At 42.2% G+C, this 26,698-nt stretch overlaps 1 protein-coding gene across 1 annotated transcript in view; it reads right to left on the bottom strand.

Annotated features, from left to right (window-relative positions):
* Positions 1-2,027: 2,027 nt before the first annotated feature.
* The window catches only part of SLC49A4 (solute carrier family 49 member 4), a 69,562-nt gene continuing 44,891 nt past the window's right edge, over positions 2,028-26,698 (bottom strand). Inside the window, exons 7-9 of the mRNA XM_063400861.1 lie at positions 22,931-23,058; positions 12,837-13,019; positions 2,028-9,692 (exon numbers count right to left, since the gene is read on the bottom strand). Of these exons, the coding sequence (XP_063256931.1) occupies positions 9,577-9,692; positions 12,837-13,019; positions 22,931-23,058 (427 nt within the window). The 3' untranslated portion in view covers positions 2,028-9,576. The remainder of the gene's footprint in view (positions 9,693-12,836; positions 13,020-22,930; positions 23,059-26,698) is intronic.

The raw sequence follows: 26,698 nt of genomic DNA, 5'->3' as shown, positions 1-26,698 counted from the left end.
AGGCATTTCTGTGTGAGCTGTACTGATCTAGTTCACACTCCTGCTGCTCATCCACTCACCACAAACCCTTCAGAGCCACCTTCTCCTTGCCCACCATCACCCTTTGCTCTTCAGCACCAACACTCAGCCATAAAGTTCCAGGCACACTCACAGCTCTGCAGTCCCAGGCAGGTTTAGGGAGCCCCAGGAGGAGTTTCAGAGCACGGCAGGACAGTTCCCTGCCTGCTGGCATTTCCCCTGCCCGGGCTCTCCCATGGGAGTTGTGCTCCCTGCCCACTCCTGAGCCCGGGGCTTGCCGTGGCTGTCTGTCTGTGGCTGAGCAGGTGGATGGACAGACAGAGGGATGGAGGGAGCCCAGCCCATCCTGGTGCCACTGGCAGAGCTTCCCCAGCCCTGGGACCTGCCTGCAGATACAGAGCAAAGAAATGGAGCAAAGCAAGGAAGCTCCCAAAGAGAAACCTCACTGTGGCCATGGGACCTGCAAAGCCCCCCCGGGCTGTGGGGCCCTGCTCCCCTGCTCATTTCACTGCTGAAGAGTTAAGGTGGTTTTTGCAGCCAAGGATGACTTCAGTGGGTGGCTGGCCTGCCCTGGGAGAGTTGCTGCTCCTGGCAGCTGGCATGAGGAATCCTGGCATGGTGCATGCTCTGGACCTTCCCCTCTCTTGGCTCAAAGTTAAGTTGCGGGGGAAAAAAAATAAAAAAAATTCCCTGGTTAGAAATACGCAGTGGTGGGTACAGAGTAACATCAGTGGCTTGTGCCAGGTGAATGCCTTGGGTCTCAAGTCCCTGATGCAAGCCCAAATCATGGTCCTGGAGCAGGTAAAGCCCCACGGCTGGAGGAGAAAGGCAGGTCCACCTGCCCTGGGGGCTGCTGCTCTCGTTTCCCAGCATCAGCGTCCTTGGTGCTGGGCTGCAGCCCAAAGATGCCAAAACACACAGACCCAGCATTTACAAGAGGCCCCAACCTTTCCCCAGCCTCTGCTGTCCCACGGCCATTAGACATGAGGTATCTGTGAGAGCTCACCCACATCTGGGCACATCTGGGCACAGCACCAAGAGCTTTCAACCAGTTGGCCCCAGCCCAGCTGCTCCCCCATGTGCAACTGCAGCACAGCTGAAGAGGGAGATGCCAGCACCCAGCACTCTCTCAGGAAAGACAGAATAAATGTCGTTTATGTGCCAGGAAAACAGCAGGCTTCAACAACAGCAAAGATAAAACAGAAAATGGGGGGAAAAACCTGAGAAAGAACGAGCACAGGGACTTCACCAACACACAAAACTACATCAGGGCTCTGAGACAGACCCTCAGTTCTCATCCCCCTAAGGATGGAGATTTCTGTAACACTGCAAAGATAAATACAACTGGGAACTGTATCATTAGAGGCGCTTTAAGCTCCCTTATATAGCCTGGAAAGAGACTGCTGCTAAGAATAGTGGGGCCCAGATATTCCATGACATGAGAGTTGACAGATTTCTTCCCAGCACTAATAGGATAGGAGGCTATTTTAAACTTGCCCTGGTAAATAGTCAGGGCGTTCTTGAAGAGCTGGTCCTAGAAAATAAACATGGATCAAGAGATGCTGGGTAGGGGCCGCTTCAGTTAAATGCAGGATAAACACAGGGAAGGAAATTACCAAGGGTCTCCTTTCCAAAAGCCCCAGCAGAGACAGTGATGGTGGGAGCCAGCAAAATCAACTGGCCTGCAGCAGCCTGAGCCTGGAGCAATCAGGGTGTGAAATCAGAGTTGTGAGGATGAGGTGGGGCTGCAGGGGCTGCCCCCACGGCCAGGCCCTTCCCCTCCTGCTGGAGGAGACCAAGGGCACACCCCACAGCAATGCCAGACCTCACCCCAAATCCTCACTAAAAGCCAGGAAATCTTTCACTGGCTGGGTTGGGAGACTGGATGAAGCTACACTCATTTAGACCAAACAGCCCCCATTTCGTAGCAGTATCTGCAGTGGGTTTTGGCAGCATTATGGCAGAAATAAACTCCTCCCTGGTGCTTTCTTGGAAGTGATGAACAGTGATGGCAGCAAACTGAGTAACCTCTTTAATGTGCAACAACCAGTACGTAAAGGAACACGCACTTCATGGTCAGAGTCCAGTTTTAAATAGAAATTACACAGTGGATATGTTACATTGACAATTATATAGTGGTTTCAACATTATTTTCTCAAAAATAAAAATACACCACATCGGAATATCGCATACAAAAAGTAGACTTTGCCCTAAAATAAAATTCTATCAAATCACTTAAAAATTTACAAAAGTAAAACGCATACAAACTCCAGTAAAACTGAACAGTCTTACAAGTCGAGGATAGTTTACAAAGATGCTCTCCCACATGTAAAACCCTTGTCCTTCTCCATATGTTCATGCAGTTCAAAAAACCCCAACTGTTAGGTGTGTCCCATAATTAAAAGCTGTTTTTATGACCTTATCAAGTACTTCTTTCTAAAATGCACAGCGGAAGACATTAAACATGGTAGGGGCAGAAGAGATTTTAATCTAGCAAATATCCTAGGCAGAGAAGAGTATGTCTGGAAGATGCACCATTGTCCCGTGGGGACAGCCTGCAGCTCTGCTGGGCTGGCTCAGCCCAGTGACAGCAGAAAGGTCAGAGCACACAGGAGAGCTGTGGGCAGGGAGGGGGCAGGGAACACAACTCCAGTTCATAGTGCACGTTCAGGGTGTCCCTGCTGGGGAGGGACATGGAGCATCCCCCTCCACTGGCATGGGTGGGCACCCCAAGACCCAAGCAGCCCTTCCCCAAGCCCCCTGACTTGTCCCACACAAACCTGCACATCCCCTCTGGGAAGGAAAACGTGGGCTTGGGGTTGTTGTGGCTTTGACAAACACACGGACTAAAGTTGGAGAAGTGGCCTCGGCCTGAACGGAAAACCTTCCCATAAAGAAAAAAGGGTTTGCTGCTGGTATTGTCTTCATACAGGAATACAAAGTGAGTGCAATGAGTCTGTCCAGATGCAACAAGAGGATAAATCACATGGAGGAAGCCACTGGGGAGAGAGCACTGGGGAGAGAGACTCTGTTATTGCAGAGAGCAAGTCCCACCCTGAAAAACCAGCGCCTCTGCATCGTGTGCCACCACGGCAGCTGTCCCTGTCCCTGTGGCACAAACCTCGTCACAAACAGAAAATTAAGGTCAAAAACTCCTCCTTGAGGGAGGAAAAAGTGAGGCTGTGAAACAACTGGGCTTTGGACACCCCTCCTGTGCAAATAACCCAGGTGCCCAGCATTCCCCGTCCTGGGCATCCCGGCTCAGCGCTTCCCCCCTCCCTCTGTGCTGCACTCCCTGCCCTCCACCAGGGCTTGAAGCTTCCCACGGTGCTGCTGGGGCTGAGCAGTGAAGAAACAGTGCTGGGGCTGTGAGGGGCATGAATTGATCCAAAATCATTGCAATCCCAAGTAATTGGCAGGAGCCAGCACATCTGTGCAAATATTTACTTTTGCTTGTCAAAACTTTGGACAGAGTTGCATTTCTTCCTTTATTTATTAGTTTCATCTGTCTTGAAACACAAACTGCAAACATTGTAATCAGATTGACATCCTCTTCTGACTTCACTGGGGCTGTGCCTGCTCTGGGGCAATGCTCTGCCAGCTGAAGGGACACTCCTGGAGGAAGCAAGGCAGATATTCCTGTGCCACCCTCAGCCCTCCTCGAGTCACGGCTGCAGGGAAGGGAATGGAGCCTGCCTTGAACGTTCTGATCCCCTCACGTGGAGCAGCAAGCCTGCAGCCTGCCTGGCTGCCTCTCTGCTGGAAAGGAGGCAGCAGCAAGGCAGCATTTCCCTCTTCTCCCCCCACAGCTGGAATGCTGGGACCCACAGAAGGTGACAAAGTCCTTGTGTGTTTTGGCAGGGTTGGCATCTGCCCTTGCACAACTGTGCATTCACACACACAGCAACCTCCCTGAACACCCCACGTCCCTGCTCTTCCCATGCAGTGCTTTAACAATCCTGAGAAGGGCAGCACCAATATCAGATACCAAATCAACACCCAGAGCTGATGTAGCTTTCCACATCACTGTAGCAGTTGTCTTGCCAAGTTATTATAATGTCCGTACTTAGTATAAAAGGAACCTCCTCAAAACTAATGAAACATAAAAATGCCTTTGTCAGAGATGCTTACTAATTTTCAAGTGACCCAACAGAAGAAATAAACAATTAGAGCCCTGCTGTCACACCATTACAGAGCAGTTATATCCACTGTGCAAACTACGTAATTGCCATTCATATTTCAGTCACTCCTGACAATTAAATGACAATTCCCTTTCTTGTAACAGCCAATACATGCACATCAATCAATGCAGCCTGTTTATGTGGCACTGCAAGGCCACACAGTCACTTGCTCAGTGCTGTAGAACAAGCCCAGCATTAACATCCCTGTCTCCACAAAATTCCAAATTTTATATGGACTTGATCTGTCCAATGCAATATTTTGGCACTGAAATGCCCCCTGGAACTGGGCACTTCTTGTTACTTAATCCAACCTGTTACTCTCCCCAGGTTACCACTACAAACACTGACAGAGTCCGGGGTTTTCCAACCCACTCCAAGATTCAAGCTGTCCCACTCCCACTCCTTTCAGCTCTGTCAGATGGTTGGGAATAGCTGTGATGCTGTGAGCCTGACACACAGGGTACCCATCTGCATGGCTTCTCTAGGTGAGACAGCTAAAATCATAGGTTTCAGGTAAATTACAGCCTGCTTGTAACAGATTATCTGTTCACAACATGTGCAGAATCCTTCGGGTCTGCACTGTCTTCCAGCTGGCATGATTTTCTGAAAAGTCCTGTTCTTATGTACATGGTCAGCCAACCCTTCCCTGTAAAATTGCTCTGGAAGCAAGGAAGCTCTTCCACACACCTCCAGCTCCGGGGAGCAGGCAGCCCCAATGGAGGGCACAGGATTCCAGAGGAATTAATGGGTAACAGCAGTGACCAGGCACACGAAGCAGTGCTGCAGGTGGAGTCTGCATTGTCCTGAGCCCTGAGCCCTGAGCCTCCCCATGAGCAGCATGGGAGCTTGCACAGCTCGGTAGAAGGAAAGGAGCAGCACTGGAGGCTGAACCGAGGGTGTCACTGAGCTAAGCAAACCTGAGGAGCAGCCTATGTTTAAAATGAACCACCAGGAGAGAGGGCTCACTGTGGAGCATCCTTCCCAGCACTCCCAGTACAAACCACAACACAATTACCTGTGTGTGAAGGGGCTCAGCACTGCTGGGGAAGAGTTCTTCAGGGCCCTGAGCTTACAGGCCACCAAGAGAAGGAAATTCCAGGGCTTCTCAGGGCGCCTTCCTCTGCTGGCAAGTCCCAGGCCACGCAGCAGCCAATGCTGTGACTGGTTCAAGCTGGAGAGACTTCGAGATTTCACTATTAAGAAAAACATTTAACTATTTTGAGCCTATTCTGCACTACTGCTAATTGCATCTGCACTGCTGAGGGCTCTCCCTGCGCTTCAAACTCAAACTTCCAACAAAGTGCAGGTAGCCTGGCAGCCTGGACTCCTGCTAAATCCAAACAAGGTGGACCCAGGAATAATGCTCATCCAAAAAATATTTCTATGGGTTGAGCTGTGTTACTGACTTGATGGATTGCTCCTCCACAGAAGGATGCTGCTGTGGGGCACACATGGGGATAAAATGTTTTTCAGAGATCTCAGCAAGCACACTTAAAATCCTCACCTCCATTCTGAGCCAGACTTGCTAATCTAATAAAATCCTAAGCTTGAACACTGTGTGTGTGGAATGCAGCCACGTCCTGCACAATTTCAAGTAATGTGGGAGCAATCCTTTGACTTTCCCTTGGGCAGAGTTCCAACAGAGTTGCTGAGAGCTCGGGTTGAGCCCTGACTGCGGAGCAGTGCCCAGCCCTGGAGAAGGTCCCTGCTCTGGAGCAGAGGCACTGCTGGGCTGCCCAGCCCTGGAGAAGATCCCTGCTCTGGAGCAGAGGCACTGCTGGGCTGCCCAGCCCTGGAGAAGATCCCTGCTCTGGAGCAGAGGCACTGCTGGGCTGCAATTCACACCACACTGCAGGGCCAGGCAGACACAGACACAGGCTCTGCACAGCAAGGCTTTGGCAGCGAGGGGCTGCAGGGGTGGTGTCCATGAGAAGAGCTGGGAGCTGCCCCGTGAGTGCCAGAGCCAACAGCAGCCAGGCTCCAAAGGGAGCACTGGCACTGGCCAATGGGTTCAGCCACGGTGCTAACACCTCTGGGATACCAGACTGAGAAGGGAAGTCCCTGCACAGCAGCCATTGCAGCTGCAGACCCGCAGAGGAGAAGCTCTGCAGGTACCCAGGTGAGTGCAGAGCGAGGGGCAGGAGCTGCTCCAGGCACCTGAGCAGAGATTTCCCTGCAGCCTGTGATGCAGCCCATGCTGAGGCAGCTGTGTCCTACAGCCCATGGGGAGCAGGGATCCACCTGCAGCCTGTGGAGAACCCCGTGCCATGCAGCTGGATGCCCAAAGGAGGCCTTGGGCCTGTGGGAAACCTGCTGGAGCAGAATCCTGGCAGGACCTGTGGCACAAAGGAGAGGAGCCCAGGCTGGAGCAGGTTTGCTGGAGGGATTGTTCCCGAAGGTCTGTGCCCACACTGGTGAAATTCATAGAGGATTGCCTCCCCTGGGAGGACCCCCAGGCTGGAGCAGGGGAAGAATGTGGGGAATCCTCATGTGTGATGGTCTGACCACAGCCCCCACTCTCTGTCCCCCTGTGCTGCTGAGGGGAGGAGGAAGAGAAAACCACAAGTGAAGTTAACCAAGAAAGAAGGGAGGGATGGGGGAAGGTGTTTTCAAGATTAGGTTTTATTTCTCATTATGCTACTGTGATATGACTGCTAGTAAACTAAACCAGTTTCCCCAGGCTGAGTCTGTCTTGCCCATGATGGTAACTGGTGAGTGATCTGTCCCTGTTCTTACCCAACTCACGAGCTTTCCATTACATTTTCTGTCCCCTGCCCAGCTGAGGGCAATGACAGAGCAGCTTTGGTGGGCACATGGTGTCCACCCACAGCCAACTCACCACATGGAGAAACAGCTACCAAAGCATCAGAGCCACAGTGAGCCATTCACACTGACTCAGAAAAACAATCAACAGGGTTTAAAACAAGAGGCTCACTCTTCTCTCGTGACTACAGAGAGCCTGCATCTGGAAGCACTGACAAATATTTTGAATTGCTTGATGCCTTCTGGAACAGAGGAAGAATAGGTTATAGTCTGAATACTGTGTAAAATGCTTCTCCATCTTAAAATAGGACAGTGAAAGGATTAGAAATCTCTGTCACTCAGGACAGTGCCTGAGCTGAGCAATTTTAATCTTTATATAGCTACAGTAAATAGCAGAAATGGAGCTCTGAAGAGCCATCCAAGCTTGCAGTTCTGCCATGACAATGCAACTCCAGACTCTTGGCAAGTGATCCTTGGTTTCAGAAGACAATGGGTAGCAGCAGCTACTGGATACTGAAACTAATCCAGGCACTAAAACATAGTAAAAAAGAAGCTGGACAGTTAACACCACTCATCTGAAAAGTAAGGGATGATGCCAGTGGATCAGAATGTGCTGGTTGGACTGATTTTGTTTTCCCTGTGCAGGTTAGCTCCACTACCACAAAGAGCCTGCTCCAAGACAAGAAAGATCATTTAGAGCTTAATAGCCAATGAGCTAAATCCATTTTCAGTTACTACAGTAAGTACATCAATTGCTCTGAAAACATAAAAGCAGGGAACAGCTTGCTTTATTTTACTGCACAGATACACTCCTGAGTTAAGTCTTAGAGCTGTGTTCTCTCTGCAAAAGGAGAGCAGGCAGAAGGAACAGATCCGTGTCTCAAAGGTAGTCCTGGGTTTATTTCAGTGAGCTCACCATGTCGGTGTCACCCCAGGGGCAAAGAAGAGCCCCACACAGCAGCAGAGGGTGCTTGATTCAACTTTTAGAATGCAGAGCCTCCTCCAACAAGTGCACCATCCCCTGCCACAGCACTGCCACAGGAAATCTTTCAGCCCCTGGGGAGAATCCATGGCAGACCGCTCACGGCGCGTTCCCGCTCATGGCAGTGACTGCCTTGGTTACAAACAAGGGCACGTCATCTTCCCAGACAGGGTCACCTGGAGGAAACTAGGGAAACACACACCCTTGCACAACTTATATATATATGTATCTCTTATATATATAAGTTTTATTTGTGTATACATTGATATAAATATGCACGCCCCCACACACACAAACACACCCCCGTAACACAAAGCACAGAACACACACACACACACACAGAGAGAAATATTTCAAATTATGCTGAACCGAAATCTAAGAATATAATTATGAAATCATTAGCAGGTTTAAAAATTGAGTTAAAAAACTATTCAAAGTGTCTTTAATACTTATGTTCAAGTAAGGGCCAGAAAGACCACAGATTAGTACAGATAAAAAGAGCTGGCATTAATTTCCCATATTATGCCAGAACTCATGAGTTACTCCTCACTGTCAAACTCATTGTCATTTTGACATCAATGCACCTCCTCAACTAGAAAGGTTTTTTTAGGAAACAGTGATTTCTCAAGACTTGGGTTACAAGCAATATTGTTTAGGCACCCTCAGTCATAAACTAATCCTAAAAAACAAACACATCTTAGAGTATAAGGACAGAACTAGCAGGACCCAGACATCCACACCCACAGTATTCAGTGGCACAAACAGTAAAAAAAGCAGTACTGGAGATGGAGGATGGAAAGGTGACACAGTGGTGGCCTTTAGAACAGTAACATTTACCTAGAGTGACACTCCAGTACACCACAGATGCTCCAGATTCAGGAGAACCATATGGAACCACGGTGGCATTTCAGAGATGACTGTGGGTGCAGGTTGGGATTCAGTGGCAGCTAAAGCTATTGTTTACTTGTGCTCCAGGGTGGTAACAAACACCTCTAATAACACTGCAAGGATTACTTGGGATATTTAGTATGGCTAAAAACCCTGGTACCAGTGTCTTATATCAGAACCCACTTTATTAGAATGCAAATGTAGTGTACAAGCACCAAATCATTTTAGCTTAACTGTTTAATGGACACTCAATATATAAATAACTAGTGATTTTAAAGAGATCTTGAAGAAAAGATTTTTGTTTTCTTATTTTTTCCTTTTGTTAAGATTATTCCCTATTTTTATTCTGATAGAAGACTCTGAGGATTACTGGTACCCTGGTGTGTATAACCGTGAGTCAGCACACAGGCACACACACACACACACACACACAACATACACCTCATTGCTGCATCAACAGCCTCCTCAACAGCAAGCCCCAGCCCTGGCACAGGCACCTGGACAGCAGAGAGATTCTCTTTGTGCATTCCAGTGTCACCGTCACCGCTCCTGTTCCGCATTTAGGGCAAATCAAGATGGTCTGGAACGTAAGAACAACCCGTCCCTCACCCTCTCTAAATAAAGCCTTGATTAAGTCTTGAAATTGCTTTGTTTTTCTGCTGTTCAGCTGTGCAAATCCAGGCAGATGTGCAGACTGCAAAGCCGACTTCCAGTCTCTTCCAAGCCCTCACCAGTCCGGCGTGATCACACGGAGACGACGACGTCGAGGTAGAGTCTGTCGTAGGACTCGCGGAAGCACAGGATGAGGAGCAGGCTGAGCAGACACGACCCTGGCAGGCACCAGTTGAACCAGGAAAACTCTGTAAGGTGGAACAGAGACCCAGCCTCGGTTATCAAACACGTTCTGTGTTTAAAGCCACCAAAACTGGGAGTGATGGCAGGTTTGAAGGAAATTGCTGTGTTCTGACAAAATCCTGACACTCCCAATCGATGGATGGTTAACACGGTCTGTGAGCCTTCTCCACGGACACCTGAAGTTACAGATATTTATAACCCATGCCTCCAGCTAATGTGAATCCTCCTTATTCAACATGCCAATGAAGAGAACGGGGAAAAAATAAAATCTATCATTGCTAATAGAGAATAAACCACTTCCAAAGACTCTGCTCATTAGTCCCTTGATTTCTATGGATTGAGAACTAAAATTAAAGGCATGGGAAGAAACTGGGTTTGATTTTGAATCAAACCTGCTACATCATATAAGGAGGGAAAACCAATTCCTCAGAAGAAACTTGTGCATAATACGATCAATTCAAAGTCATTCCAAAAACAGGTCCTCAGAAGCCTCTTTTCAGCTGTTCAACATAACATACTGCTCTTAAAAGCCTGAGTTCTGCACTCAAGAAATCCTGTCATCTGATATTTGACTAATAATTAGCAGTTTGATGCATGGCTTTTTTTTCAAACAGTACAACACAAAAAGTACAACACAATTTTTTTTTAATGTGTCAATGTACTAAAGGAACATTCATTTCACTGGATAGTGTTTTACTTATTTTTTTAATTTTCCATTATTACTATTGTTATGATTATTAATCTTGTTATTATTTATTTATTTTTACAGAATCTAAACTCTCCCTCCAGGTCTGAGTTAATCAAAATCAAGGCTTCATCACTGCTACTCTCTTAAATCTGTAATTTATATTGCTGAAAGAAAAAGCATGATTTATTTTAAACAATGCAAAGGCCAACAGTCAGAAAAGCCTGAAAAATCAACCTTCCAAAACCAGTAACTTTCAACAACACTCTCCCTGATCCATCAGAAATACTTATGGAATTTTTTAGGTAGTAATATTATTAAAACCATAGTAAAATTTTCCTAGGTTTGCAGAAGACTGTTATGGGATGCCAGAAGTCAACAGGCAAATGCTTTGCTATTATTTTCCTTGTAACATTCCTCCCTAATTGGATTAAACAGACTTTAATTCAAATATCCTAAAGACAAAATTTAACTTGGGAATCCTTCATGTCTTTTTTGATCCAGAATTTGTGACAGCACTGGTGATGCAGGAAATGCATCAGCCCTGTGAAGCCAAAGTTTTCTTTTGTTTGTTCCTTGGAAGTCCCTGCAGAAAAAGCAAAGGAAACCTCACCCAGAGGCTGCAGCTTTGGGGCACAGCACCAGCAGCGAGGCTGAGCTTTAGGAAGGTTTCCATCCCCACTCTGCTAGCTGAACCAAAATCTTCAGTGCACTGGAAAGCTTCCAGGGTTGGGGTCCTTGCATTTGCAATATCAGTACAAGGGGAAAAAGAGAAATTGGAATGGAAACTACTGAAAGATTATTTGGTCTAAAAGGAAAGACCAAGGGAATAAGATGAATTTGACTGAGTTCTGATTTATCTGTAGGCTTCTTAAATGCCATTAGAGGATGTATTTGAATCAAATGAAAGCAAATGATTAAGATCATTATCTACCTTTTAAAGGATTTTTTTAGTAAGAGGAGCCAATAGCACCTCTGGCACTGATCCCCCCCAGTGACCACACACTTCTCATACTTTCTATTAAAGAATGGATTTTCCTAAGCAAAAATTACTTTATTTTCTTTCTTTTTGAAGAAATAGGGAAAATATATTAAGTGTATGGGTATACCAATTTCAGGTTTATCCTAACCTGCCATTTACTGACATCTCGTAGGGAAAGAAACAGAGAGACAAAAAATGGTCCCAAATACCCTATTTATGGGAGAATGAGTCCACTTTATTGTAATTCTTTCATCAGAAGCGAGACACCATATCCCCATCGTCATTTATTATGTAATGCCAAACACTGAAAAAATCCTCTGAATATTCTGTGTCATCTTTCCAGCTTCGGGACAGATGTCAGAAACAATAGATGTGTGAACAGAGCTCACACCAATGAATAGCAAAAGTGTATTTTAAAATGTAAAGACTAGCTCTCACACCACCCAAGGCTAGCCCAGATGGCATTCAGATTTTACTATGATACAGTTCAGCATCAGGATTAAAAAAATTAAATAATTTTTCTCCGTTTATGTTCACAGATCACAATTTGGAACAAGGCTGTCATCCTGCTTGCAATTTCCTGGCAGAAAAACAAACCAGGCTGAAAAATTGCCCCAGGTTGAAACCTCGATAATTTCTAGCAGAATTCAATCTGAAATTTGTCACTCCCCTCTTAGTTATAAAACACAACATCTTAAGAAGTAATAATACATTAAAGTTCACATTTTCTAATGATTTAAGAATATTACACCATGACGCAAATGTTTACCACAGTGACAAAACACAAAGAAAAACTCTGCATCTTTGAAAACCATTAATATAGACCACTTCCCTTTGACAGCAAGCTGGCTTCTTATTTTACAGCTTAGAGTAATAATATGTATTATGGTCAACTAAACAACAAGTTGTAGGTTACCATTAGGAGTTAGGAGAAGCTAATGCTTGAGAGATGAGAAACTCTGACCAAATTGACGAAGTGGAATCCGGTTGAGCTGGATTTGGCCATGGGGTTACCCACAGGAATGCCTGCTCTGTCCTGGAGCAGTGGGCACATCTCTCTGCCCTGCAGGGGAACCTCTGCCCCACTGAACAGAGCTGGCTTTGACTGGGGCATTTCTCTCTGCTCCTCCTGGGCAGTCACGTTCTACCCAAGGGCAAGGGTTGGCTGTGGTTCTGAACACCCACAGTACAACCATTAGTCATGGTCACGTTACCCAGGCCTCTGTGAAACATCCTGACACTGTGCACCTTGGCGGTTTCTGGCTGCAGCAAATTCAAGTAGAATTATCTTGCATCTAAGTAATTTCATTTTTATAAGCATGCATCTAGAAAAGAATAATTAAAATTCTCCTTCCTTGCTGCCCTTGCTTGGATTCAAACATTTGGTTATTAACAGAAATTGTATGTGCAAATCCTTCCTTTTACTGACAAAGGTATGTCCTTAAGGAGAACTAGATTTTTCAAGTGGCTTATATTTCTTACCTGTATGGTAAAATGTGAGGAAAAACAGAAGCACTCCCATGAACACATTGCTCAAAAAGGTGACAACTCCACAGCTTATTCCTTCTGGAACAGGGTAGACTGTCTCCACAAAGAGCTCAAAGAATATTGGTATGCTGCTGTTGAGGAATATACCCAGCAAAATGCAGGATGTGTACAGTGTAGCTAGGACAGGAACAAAAACAGTTATTAATTTCATGTTGGTGTTTTTCCCCCATATTCAGAGCTGCCAAGAATACTAATATCTGAATAACGAAAAAATGCATAATCTTATTTTTATCATCTGTGTATCAAAAAGAACATCACATCCTACTAGCTTTAGGAAGAATGAATGCATTGATTTGTGAAAAAAAATCAGAAATACTGACTGATTTATTTATCTGTTTATTTAAACAGAACCCATGAAGATACATTCAGTGATTTGGACTTCACTTGTAAGTAAAACAAACAACAAAATTATGGATGCAAAGCATCACCTAGTTTGACTTACCTCTGAAACAAACAGAAAATATTGTCCTACACACAATTAGGACAGGGAGCAATTAATGCACCAGATTGGAAATGGACATGGATTAACCTTTTGACTTAGCTCTAAAGGTCAAAACTAATTTTGCTTCCATTTTACAAATAAATACTAATGATCTACCAGCTATCAAGACATTAGTATTCAGCACAGCCTGAGCTGCAACATGTTGAATCCCTTCTGGCTTCAAAAGGAAATGAAGGGCACCCAGCTCCTGACAGGAACGGGACAGATTTGATAATGCAGATTATTTGCTGCTGTACAACAAATTGTTTTTTTCTTGGGCAAACCAACAGAAGAATGTGACATTTCTTCAGCAGCCTCAGCTCTTTTGTTCTACAATTTCTGCCAAATACTTCACAGTACTTAATACAGAAGCTTAATATACCTATATTATCATTTAATAAACATATTATAGCTATTTCTGGATGAAAAAAAACACACACAAAACTTCACAAAAATTTAGTATCTATTTAGAAATTTAAGTAAGTTTTTTTTTACTGCTGTCTTGGACAGAGAAGATTTCCTGACTTGCAACCTCAATAACCTGAGGTTACTGACCAAGTAAAAAGAAGAGGGAAATTATCAGAAGGCTTTAAATAACCAGAAAACTCTGGAATAATTTCTGATGTTCCCACCAAAATACTAAGAAAACCTAAAGAAAAAAATTTCAGATACAAAAGTGTCATGAAGTCACAGGTGAATTATTTATAGTGTCTTTTTGCTGCAGTTAAAAGATTATATGGTACAAAATTCTTCAAAGTTTTTTTCATATACATATATATATATGTGTACATATTTCAGTTTAATTTATACTCTTTTGTCTTAGAAAGGGGAGAATGGAAACAACTCTGCTTCATCCTTTGAAAGCCCAAGCTTTCAACTGAGAAACTTAGGAAGCAGGAAACGTTCAGCTTAAAAAAAAATAAAAATCAGCTTTTTAAAATATAAAAAATCATTGAAAGGAAATAAAGGCATCAGAGGACTTGTCCAGACAGGAAAAAGGAGGGAAAGCTGGCCCTGCATTTTTGACTATATCACAGTACTCTGAGCTGTTAAGAAAAACAAACATACAAAAACAAACCCCTCAAAAAAAAAAAAAACCCATGGTAGCTTTCCCTACTCTTGAATTCTCCTGTCATAAACTGCAGAATAAATCGAAGAAATTGATGTGAGATATGTCCAGGAGTTGTCAGAGAGGAAAGAAAAAATCCCCACACAGTATTAGGATGTTCTTCCTAACACGCTCCTCTAAGCTATCACTAAAGACCCAATTCCCTAGTTAAAAGATCCATAGATTTTTGCTGCAAGTCCTGACCAGTATTTAAAGTTTCATGAGCCACTCTTTGAACTCCCATTTACCTCAAACACTGCTGCATTTTGGTCTAACTCTCTTTAACTGCTGTTGGGTGTAGGCAGAATATCCAATCACATTCAGTGGTTTGAAATTTTTGTATTGGCTTGAGAAACCAACACATAAATGAAATAGAAGAATCTCCTAAGACAAACGAACATTTGCCCTTTATTACACTCAGCTGAAGGTGTCTATAGATACACTGGTAACTTCTTGAGAACATTTTCAGAACTTCCCCCAAAGAAGAGAAGGTGGCACCCAGCTGTAATTCCGTATCAGAACTCAAACAGTGGAAATAGCTGAGAAGCTGCTGAAAGCCACAGCAGCACCACTGAGAGTGGAGCAGTGAACAGAATGAGAGAAGCAGCACCTCTGCAAGAGGGCTGAAACATCTTCCATAAGGAGCAATAGTCAGGAAAGGGAGATCATGCCTCTGAACAGAGACAATGTCTAGACACGTAATTTCCAGAAACTTACAGTCACTGAAATGAAGGCAAAAATTAGCAGCCATTTAAAGACTTCAGATTTTGTTTAATACAGTAGGTGCCAGGGTTGCCATAAAATGAGCAGAAGCCTTCAAACGAGATTTGCTAGTTTAAAATATGCCAGCTGAATGACATCATTGCTCACCACTCACTAGAAGGTATTAAGATGACCAGAGCACAAACAAACAAGGGCAGCAAGTCTGTACCTTAGAAAAAACACATTTTCTTGTCACAACACTCACACAAGCGCTGGCACACCTCACACTTCCACACTGAGAGGAGCTGAATACCAGTGACAGCACCTCAGCTGAGCCCACAGGCAGTACTGATAAAACAAGGTCTGTGCAGAGGTACAGGTACACACATCTTTGGAATTAATAAGCAGAAATGGCACAGCAAAAGGACAGACAGAATACAGCATCCAGCAGATGCCAATTTAAGTTCTAACACCTAATGGAAATGATAGTTTTTAATTGGGAAACCACAAAAAGAAGCTCTGAAAATGAGGGAGATGTGCACGTCTGAAAAACTTCTTTAATGGTACATATTGTAGTGATGGGAAACTGCTTTTTATTTCATGCACCTGTAAATCACCCAGGGTTATCCTGAGTGCTATACAAATAAGCTTATTCCAGTAACTTGGCAACTGAGTCACATACGCAACCGGTCAACTAGACCGGAGGAGCTCAAAGATAAGATATGCAGTTTTCGAAAAATAAGTCACAGAAACAAGAAAAAACAGAGTTCAGAAGTGGTTTTTGTTTTTCATTTCACACACTAAATAGCATATCTCATATTCCAGCTCGTGGGTGACAAGATAGCAGGGAGATACCTCCTATTAACAGGGCCCATTTGCTTTCCATCACAGAGACCTTGTGCTGAACGAACACAAACAATTCCCATGATTTTATACTGCAGAAGAACAGCTGCTGAAGTTACAGCAAATGTTCTTTCAATTAAGGCAATCTTAATGACAGTCATTGGAAATGAATATAAGGATCTGAAAGCACTGACAAAAAGAAAAAAATGAGATGATTCACCAAGAAGCTAACATTATGTCCTAAAGAATAACAACTAACTTGGATAGGCATACACTGGAAAAGTGTGTCATGCTACTATTACTAAAAAAAATATAAGTTTTTCTTAGGAAAGGAAATAATTAATTGTCTATGAAGTTATGTGCAAAGTTGTGTATCCAAGACAATGGCAGCTTATGAACATCAACAATGGAACTGGGCTAAGTTTCTTAAAATATGACATTAAGTGAAATAGTTTAAAAGACGTTTGTGTGCATTAAGCAGCTATTTCTCAGGTTGACCACTGCAAAAAGATCAGCAAAGGCAAAAAACCCCATCCAAAGCACAGCTGTTTCAGAGAACTGGCCAGGAACTGCTGCAGCAGGAGGCTCAAGCCATGTTTCATCATCTCATGTTCATGCTTGAGGAATGAGGTAACCCTTGCTATTCCCTCAGCACTCATCCTGCTGGCCAGGAAGGAAGCAAGGAATAAAACATGCCTTGATAATAGAGATATTACCAGTTAGACGACTTGGGACTGATACAGTGGCTTAGCAGGAAGAGGAGAAGTGGCAAGAAGGAAGGCTCCTGACTGGGAAGTTGGGAATTCAAGTGAAGTGATTTAAGTGACAGCCTTCACTTGGTGTCCTCAGATGAGCTTGCAATGCAGCAGAAGGAGACTCAACTATCTCTGACATACAAACAATTTCCCAGAATTTTCCAGGATATTCTGCAACATGTTTAGCAATTTACTCTTTAATTATACCATCACTAAATGTGTAACTCCAGAGCCCGATCCAAACCCAAATGAAATTGATGGAAGGACCTCAACTGATATGACTCGTTCTTATCAACCACTGGCATATGTATCTTGGCTGATTTTTAAAAAAGAATATGAAATATAACCATTTCTTTAAAAAAAAGTTTTCAGATAAATTTACACAGGAAATGCTGTATCAAGTGCAAGCAAGTGGTACGCTGTCTCCTTCCAAACTCCTCTGCCAGAATCTCTTGAAATCTGTACATTTTGTAACAGTTCTCTTCTGAGACACACTCAGCCAAAACTCACACAAATTTTCTACAGATAAACAGGAGAGTAAATACAATGGAATATATTCTCTTGGGAGCAGTACACAATTTAAAGCAAAACCTATGGAGATCTAGGACACTTTGTTATTGCCCATTATAACTGTATCCCAAACATCAAAGTGAATCACGCCTCATGTGGATGCAGGCTTTGTTGACTTCAGTGCTTCAGTATCCCCATGACCAATCTGAACAATCCAAGTTAGTTCCTGCCAAAATCTAAAGTCCATTAAAGCAGAATGAAACCTCCCTGTAATCTACCTCTTGCTACTGGCCATGGTAAGAAAAGTCATGGAAGAAATAACCTTTAATTTTTCCATGAGAAATGTGACTCCCTTAAGGTAAGACAGTAAATTTACTGTAATTCACTTATGGGAATGATAAAACACAATAGAAGGAAGAAATCCCTGTAGTGCACATTTATAACATCAATATGTTTCACTGCCTGGATTTCCATTCCAGTGCACACTGATAAAATTGCTAGCTCATGATATAGTTTTGAAAGTAACCAAAAATCTGATCAAATTTGATTTGTTCTACATTCTTCTCATGAGAAAAGCAAGTAGAATTTGCTTTGAAAGCAGAGCATTCGGTGGAGAACTAAGAAGTGAAAAGATTACTGAGTAAGCCTCAAGAAATGAAAGAGGAGAGGGTTGGAAATGACACAATATTTGCGGTTTGCTACCGATGGATATTTAAAGTGCCCAGATTCATAGATACTCATCCCTGAAATGCTCTTCCCAAATTTCAGGCACTGTATTCTAGTGAACACTGTTTTTAAAAGAAAATAACCTCCTAAATTAGTTCTTCTTTAAGGACTCTTCTACCTGTGAAGTTAAAGAAGCTGTCAGCAAAACAAAGGTCATTATTCCCATCTTATGAGTGGGAAAGCACAGCAGGAGTCAGGGTAATGATTTGCCCACAGCCCTAAGCAGGTCAATGTTTTCAGGCCACTATTTTATCCTCTGCTTCACACTTACCAAGCAATCTTGTTTGTAGTAAAGAAATTAAACTGAAACAACAAACCAATCAGTATTATGTTATTAACACCTCTCCTAATCTGTGCTTTGTAGATGAGGACAGAGAGACAGATATGTTTATAATGTTCAATCTGTTGAACCTGAAAATAAAAGTGTGGGCTGCTTAACCTAAATATAGTCATCAACTAGTGGAGTTGCCACTGTATTCAGTGTTTGCCATGCAGCACTAGAAAAGATTTTGTAAAGCAAACTTCTGCTGAATGTGCTCATAAATATTAGAATATTCTTGATATGCTACACAGAAAACATTCAATCTGAGCTGTGAGCAACTAGTGTTGCATATCAATTTTTGGAAAATGCTAGTATTTGTATCCAGAGATGCTACCAGCAATACAAAGTGGCAAGATGCTGAAACTGGCAATACAATGCCTCACGCAATTATTTTGGGTCGAAGTATCCCATTGTACATAAATTCACATAATGAAGTTCAGTACAAAGCAAACTAACAATGAACTTGGCAAAGAGAAACAGATCGGCAGCTGCGCTGGGAATTCAATGGAGAAAACTATTTTAATGCTTGATGTGTACACAAAATTGTCTTTGAAACTGAAATGCAAATAATATACATTAAAATTAAAATTTCTTAAAATAAAATTCATGCTTGCTTAAAATATAAACCAGTTCCAGAATCAAGGTTTTTGGAGAGCTGTGATTAGCTGATGAGAGGTGTTTTAGACAGATGATATAGTAGCTGGCACTGTATCATTATTGCCTTGCTTTCTTTTTTCTCCACCACGGCTGTTATAGTTCATATATACAACTTCTGAATACACTTTTTATAAAGTCTTTTAGAGTTACATTAAGAAGTCAGCAAATGACACAAAACTCATCTTCCTTCATGGGAGGAGGAAAAACGGAGTGTATTATGCAAATACAAAGCAATGCAGGCATTACTCAACACAAACAATGCTAAACAGTGTAATTTAAAACCACAAATGCAGTCATTGATTTTTAATATCTGCATTAAAGGTCTCCATTCTAAGTAATTACATTTTGTAGGAAATATCTTTAAATTATGTTGTGCCTATTTAAAAGGAATTAAGAGAATATTATACAAACAAGGTGAGGAAAATATATTTTGCTGTGACCATTTTTTCAAATACCTTGCCTCCCCCAATATTTAAACCAGACATTACTAAAACTGCTGCAAAGAACACCAATTAAAACAGAGGTTTGGTTTGCTAGTATTTTAAAAACAGATACTGAGAGATTTTTTCCTTGTCTTTTAGAGTGAATAATTGGCCAAATTCTCTCATGTTTTTTATGCTTCCATAAAAACACATCCACCTACTGCTTCCTCTGAGCCCAGGTGGGAGACAGACAGAGGGTTTTCAGAAGAGGGAGATGAGCTTAGGTCACCCAATAGCCACATGCTAAAGGAAAAGATTGTGTTTGGACACTGCCAGGGTCTGTCTATAGATGCAAACTTTATTCATGGATCAAGCAGCTGCTGATGGTGTCACCTAACCAGCCTTCATCTCTGTGGGTGAGGCCTGCCTTAACACCTGGGCCAGCACAAAGGCTCCCACAAGGTGTCCTGTTTCCTCCCCAAAATGCCTGCCCTGTAAGAGCAGCCTTTTAACTGTGCCAGCAAGCCTTCAGATCATGGGGGTATCTCAGCAGCTCCCAGGTATCGCTGAAGATGGCAACACCTTTGTGGCTTTGCAGGGCACAGCCTCACCTGCTCAAGAGAACAACACTGGAGGCAGGCCAAGGGAGGAGGGGGAAGTCCCTCCCACAATAGGAGCTACATGGTTGGAAGGGAAAACCTCTTTGGAAGATCAAATGTACACCCCCACAAGTTTCCATGTGAGTTTTGAACCCTGCTTGCTCTGCCTCAGCACTTGAACAAGGCTGAAAGCGTGGACAGAGATCCATCACTGGCTCTGGAGCACTGCCAAGCCCAACCCTTGTGCTCTTTGCCACAAGACAGGAGGAAGTGGAGCAAAAAAACAAACCTTGTGGCAACATCAAAATCTGCCTTTAATAACACACCAAGCCCTGCTTTGCAGCAGGTGTCCAGTGCTGCCTGCAAAGTGGCTCTGGAATATAAAGTATTTTATGGACCTTTTCTGGAAGAAAAAAAAAGAAAAATAAAGAAAGAGGGAAAAAAGAGAACAATAGAAGGAAAAACAAAAGAAATTAAAACATTTTAAAAAAATTTAAAAAAAGAAGCTTTTGTTTTGCACATCTTCCAGCTCTACAGAAAATACACAGATAATAACTACTTGGCAGTCCACTGTCAACACTTGTCCACTGGTATGCAGAGTGCCTTCCACCTTTACCAGCTACCACTAATTGCTTCCAAAAGCTGCCAGCCCACAGCCTGCATCTGACCTCCTAGATTTGTACTCCGATACACCCAACATCTCAAACTTTTAATTAAAAGGAGAAGAAAAAAAAAGGAGTTCATCCAAATCAATTCAAATGTACCGTTTCTCCCAATTACTGTGAATGCAGAGGTCATAATCACGTTGCATCATTACATTGAGGAATAATCTAGCATGAAGTCCTATAAATTAGCTTAAGTAGCTTGTGTGTTTTCATCCATAACAGCATATTTCATAAAGATATAGCACTGCTTTTCTGTGTACAAGAAACTAAATTGAACAGGCACATTACATCTATTTTATAAGAACTTTAATGAGAAAAGCCTGATACAAACCTTCCCCCACTGCATATCTATGACATTTAAACAGAAGAAAAAAGAGATCTTATTTTCTGCCTGCACATTAGACTCTGATGATTTAGATTATCTTTTTTTTTTTTTTTTTGAGGAATGCACCACATTCCTGGCACTTCTATTCAAAACAAGCTTGTGTTTTAAAGAAAAGGATTCAGTATTTACAGTGACATATATAAAAAAAGCACTGACAGAAAACTCTCATATATAATTACAACTTAATCTAAGGAATCATCCATTTTAAGAGAAATGGTAAATGCATGAGAAGTACAACCCAACCCCTGTATTAGAATCAAGAGATGACAATTTAGGATACTATATATCAAATCGCAAATACTCTACCTACTTTTATGTCCTGACAATGGATCACCTTTGCAAAAAAAGCAGCACAGTGCACCTACATTCTATAAAGAAGTAAGCATTCTTACAGAACCTATGTTGCATACTGAATTCTTTACAAAAAAAATCCAATAAAATAAAATCAGAGAGAGCTCCATCAGTTTTGTTTTGGAACACTGGCGAGTACGTAATGACTTTCCCCTCTTGAAACGTCTCTGCTTCATTCTTATGCATAGACTTGAAGGGTCATTTATGCGTTTGGCTTGTTGCATCAATTCAGAGGATAGAGTTACTGTAAAAATTTACATTACTGCAGGCTTGTAGTGATGAAGCAGGCAAGCACAAGAAAAAAGCTTTTATTGCTTTTATTTTAGATTTGATGGAAAAGTGTAGCAGTCATTTAGTATGACAGCAGCCATCATGAAATTTGATTTGTTTTATTGATTAAATTATGTTTTATTTAAGCAGAATTTTTGAAAGCATTGAAATTTCAAGATAGAGCACAAATTTGACCTATCCATCCAGATGGTGTTGCTCCTGAATTGATCATGTATTTCAATTTGCTGTACCCACTTTAGTTTATAGTGACATTTGCAGTGCACCAAGGACACTTACTGAAATTCAAACTTAATTTGAGTAAAACACTACTCTATATACTACTCTCCCCACCAAACTCTTTTATGAAAAATGGGCAAAAGAAGTTTTCCTTTCTCCTAGAATGCACAAATTGCTTGTAACAAAGATGGCACTTTATTTAAAATGGATTTATAGAATTCTTTACTAAATTAATATATTTTTGAATCTTGATGGCTTAGGTTTTACTGTAACCTGCTACTCTGTTGAAGCTCTTGCAATCACAGGTGGATCAGACAGTAAGATGAAGGACAGATTTTTAAGAACTAAGCAGTGCTAGCTTTCAGGTAATGGTACAGCTCTCCTGCAGCCCAACTAAACCTCCGAGCTTTTCCCCCACTCCTGCCAACAGCTTTTTTCCTGTCTTTCTGAGGCGCAGGCTGAGTTAATTTCGGGCTGGAAAAGGTTCCCTGAACCTGCATGCAGGTGCAAAAAAAGAGGACAGCACTGTGCAGGGGCAGATTTAGATGGCTGAAAACACTACGGGTCACCTTGGTTTGAAATGCACCACGTGCTTCCAATAACTAATGCAAGTTTCAAACCCCTAAATTCCCAGACATGCCACTGTTTCTTACAGGCAACACTGCTCACGTTCATCTGATTTTTCTTGATTTATTTCTCACTTCGGTTATTCTAAAGGTCTCAAAATAGAAAAACACTTCATCTCCAAATCAAATTTAAATGTGTGTTTGGGGTTCTTGTTATTGGGTTTTTTAAGCTTTTTTATCTTTTTATGAAGTCATTCAAAGCCAGTGAAGATATTTCAGGTTCAAAAGACTTTCTAAACATTTTTTTTTGTTTTAGTAAAACTACTGTATTACTAAAGATACCAAACCAGGTTATAAGATACTGAAGACTGCAAATATTTGCCTGCAATATCAATTATAAAAAATAGGAATTAAAATCATTGTCAATACCTGTGGTTAAAGGCAGATGAGTGACAGTAGTTAGACAGGTGAGAGTGAACCAGGTTGATGCTAATGTTGCTCCAGATAAAAGCAGCAGCAGTATGAACTTCAGCATGCCCCTGATAAAATCTGCAAATCTAAAATAAAAGCACACATCAGAGCAGTACAAGTGCTGATTTTCATATTATTTAAATGTGATGCTTGACAATTAATTCAGTATATTCTCATTAAACATTCTGGAGACTATAAAAACAATTTAAAAGTCATTTCTCATTTTCAAAAATAGAAAAAAGGTATTTTTATAGAATGGTGATATTTCTAGCTGTCAAGCTGAAGAGCCATGGATTTTTTAGCTGTCATGAAGTAACAACCAAACCAGAACAATTCTCAAGCAATTCTCAAGGCATCAAATGAAAACACTGGAGGGAAGTTTTGGGTTTTTTATCTGCATTTGTTGGACACAATATCTCACCACCACTTCCATCGCTGTTTTGTCAGCATTTGCCAGTCTCCCTTGGCAGACACAGAGCTGCATTAGCATATGAGGAGGCTGCCGCATTTCATTCAAGACATGGTTAAGTGTCAAGATTCATTCCTGTGGGAAATGGAAAAACTCCAAAAAATTCCAAAGAATCTCTAGTTGAAGATGACAAGGAACAGCTTCTGAACTGTTGGATGCATTGGTGATGAAGCTCAGGGTGCCTTAGGCAAGGAAGGAACTCTTTACACAGAGGGTCACTCTGCCAGTGGCTGTTTTGGGTTCCAGAAGCCACGAGCTGGTGCTACTCCTCTTCTACACAGAGCCTGCTGACAGACTGGGAGAGGACAGCCCCACAAGTCCTTGGGCACTCTGGCTCTCATATACAGGGAATTATGATCTTTATACCACCTGATGGTACAATTGTTTTTTTCATCTTTTTTTCCTTTTTCTTTCAAGGAGACAGAATGCTTTTGAGCAGTGCTCATGTGGCATAATCATCAGTGCAACTGCTCTTTTCAAAGGGGATGTCAACCTAAGTACTGGGAAAGATATATTAGAAAAGGCAATGTCATTTATTCATGAGTAATTTTCTATAATCTCCTGCTTAGGAGATGCGATTTTGGGATGGACAGGTTAGGCATGTATTTCTAAAGCATATCTTCTGCCCCCCCAGGCTCCTACCTTGATTAGGCTAATGGCAGCATAATCCACCTAGTTTGGTCCATGATGAAATTTGTCCATCAGCTAACTGCCTTCTCTGCCCTGACAAAGACCACTCTATAAACAGATACCTTATAGCTTGATTAAACAAGAAATGCTACCAACATTTTAAGAACTTCTAAATATACCATAAGAGACATAGAAATAATGCAAACACTCTCCACTCCCCCAAACCAACTTCTTTCCTTGTTATTTTGATTCTCCCCATGCCTGAATTCCACATTGAATTTAGCAGTGAGTAATTCAATAAGCAGTAGTGGGAGATCAATGCTGCATATAATCTGAGAAGTTTATGACTGCAGTGTTCAAGTGGCTTATGCATTCATCTCCAATAGCCAGAGGTCAGCTGCTACCTGGTGGATTTTTTTCTGACCATTCAATCAAGGAGTCAGGATCGCCTCACTGGTTTGCCAGTTTCTTTAATTATTCTTTGGGATCACTAGGGTCAAAATCAGCAATTTCAAAAGCTTTGCAGAAGCATCTCAAAGTGTAAACTTCCAGCTTATTCCACAGAGACTCCCTCTTCGCCTGCTGGCAGACAACATCGCTGTTCTTACAGGCAAGGGCAGTGACACAGATCCTGGCTAACAAAACAGTGTGAGAAATATCAGCATTGTGGGAGGGACATTCACAGACAACAGGTCTGGGGGTGATCTCTAGGAGATTCTTGGTCTCTATTCCACCACCCACCAGGGATATGTGGGGATGAGAGGCTGATATGCATCTAAGCCATTCATGACAGCTAAGTGGAGAAAATGCCGACCTTGACCAAGCAGCTGCAACTCTTCCTGACACAAAGAGCCCAGTTTGGGTAGCAGTGTGCTCCAAAGAGCTCTCAGATATCATAGAACTCCAAAAGGGTCACATGTACCCCAAAGTAAAGGTTTATTCAGCTTTTAGATTCACCCAGCAACAGAAACTATAGAAAAAATATTACATAATAACCTAGCCTGAACTTGGTAATTGAAGGACTTCTGTTTCTTGTCTGGTTACAGGAGAATAAAGAAGACTGTAAATCTAGTCTACTCTTGATAATACTTGCTTCAATCAAAAAATATGAGAAAGCACTTTCATCCTCAGACCCTGCACCTGATTTCAAACCTTTGTTCTCTATAAATCCTTCTTCATCATCTAGCATGTAAGGGATTGTCTGCAGCTGCTAAAAAAGTAGGCACAACAGGAGAGAAGGTGTGTGCTTTGCCAGACACAGACCTCTGAGCCTACTGCTGGTAACAGTCTCCAGCCTCCCAGCAGATCCAGCCCCAGGCTGAATCCTACAGTTAAAATCACAAACCTGCACTGCTGACAACACTGTCTGTTGCTAAGGAAATTATCACCATGACATAAAGTTTCAGCATTTTGACTACACTGCAGGTTAGAAGCAGGAACTGAAACTGAGCTGCAGAGGACAAAAACCCCAGAAATATCTATGACCCCTGGCAAATGTGAGGAAAAAAAAATTTTAAAAAATCTGAGAAAAGGAAATGGATTTCTGTTTCCATGCAATTATATGAATGCTGCTCTTTGACACAGCTTTTCTTCAAACTAGTAGCATTTGAAAGCTGCCAGCAAAGGGTACAGCACCTACCAGCTGCCCAAAATAGGCCAGGCTTTTCATTTATAAAAATACATCAAACACATTAGCTAAACATGTAAGTTCATGGCTATCAGAACAGCAGTGGGTGGAGAGTAGAAAGATTTACGTATAATGCTGAGGAAACCTTGCACCACTTTGAAAATGAGATAGATAAACAAATTTCCAAACTGAGCATTACTTTAAATACAGATGATTTAAATACAGGACCTAATGCTCTAGGGCAAGGCTCAGGTTGTTAAAAAATCTAAATTATGGAATCTGCATTGACAAAAATGGAAGGAGCAAATTCCTAAGATGCACCAATTTTGCTTTGACAAATTAGCAAAAGAAAAAGAAATGTAAAAAAACCCACCCCAAAACTAACAGCTTCTTAAGAGGTGGTTAAGGGAGAGAGCTGTTTGCTTGGCAAATCACAGTTCTGACACTGAAATATATCAACTTGTCAGCTTTGACAAGAATCATTACTTAATTTTCCTAATTACAACTTTCAGCAGATTACAGTCAGACTCATCATTGATTCAACTCTACACAGATAAATGCTGAATAGGCCTAGGAGGGAGAGTCATCCATCAGAAGTGACAAATCGCCTCCCCCCTCCCTTTCTGTATGCAAACCCTCCCATCTGAACTGCGCATCCCCCAAGTTAGAAAGACTTTGGAGACAGACTGTTGGTATTTCTTAAATGTACTAAATGCTGCAAAATACAGGTATTCGACAATTTTGAAGCAGTTAAATGGACTGCCAGCATTTCCTGAATCTTAACCCAGGCAATATATTAAATTAATTAATCTACCATAAAGACTGAGATTTGCATGTTGGCATAGAGTCTGCAGATTCTCTCCTAATAAAGTTGAGTGAGCTTCTAAGCTCTACTATTGAAATGTTGCAAATATACTAGAGATTAATTGATGATGAAAAAGATTAAACTGGCACTCCACCTGCTTCAACATGCAACCTATGGCATCTGTGTCACCTACAG

This window comes from Prinia subflava, chromosome 6, assembly GCF_021018805.1.
Source record: "Prinia subflava isolate CZ2003 ecotype Zambia chromosome 6, Cam_Psub_1.2, whole genome shotgun sequence".
NCBI classification, from domain to species: Eukaryota; Metazoa; Chordata; class Aves; order Passeriformes; family Cisticolidae; genus Prinia; species Prinia subflava.
Note: the sequence above shows the minus strand (reverse complement) of the source record. Positions and strands in the feature narration are given on the sequence as shown.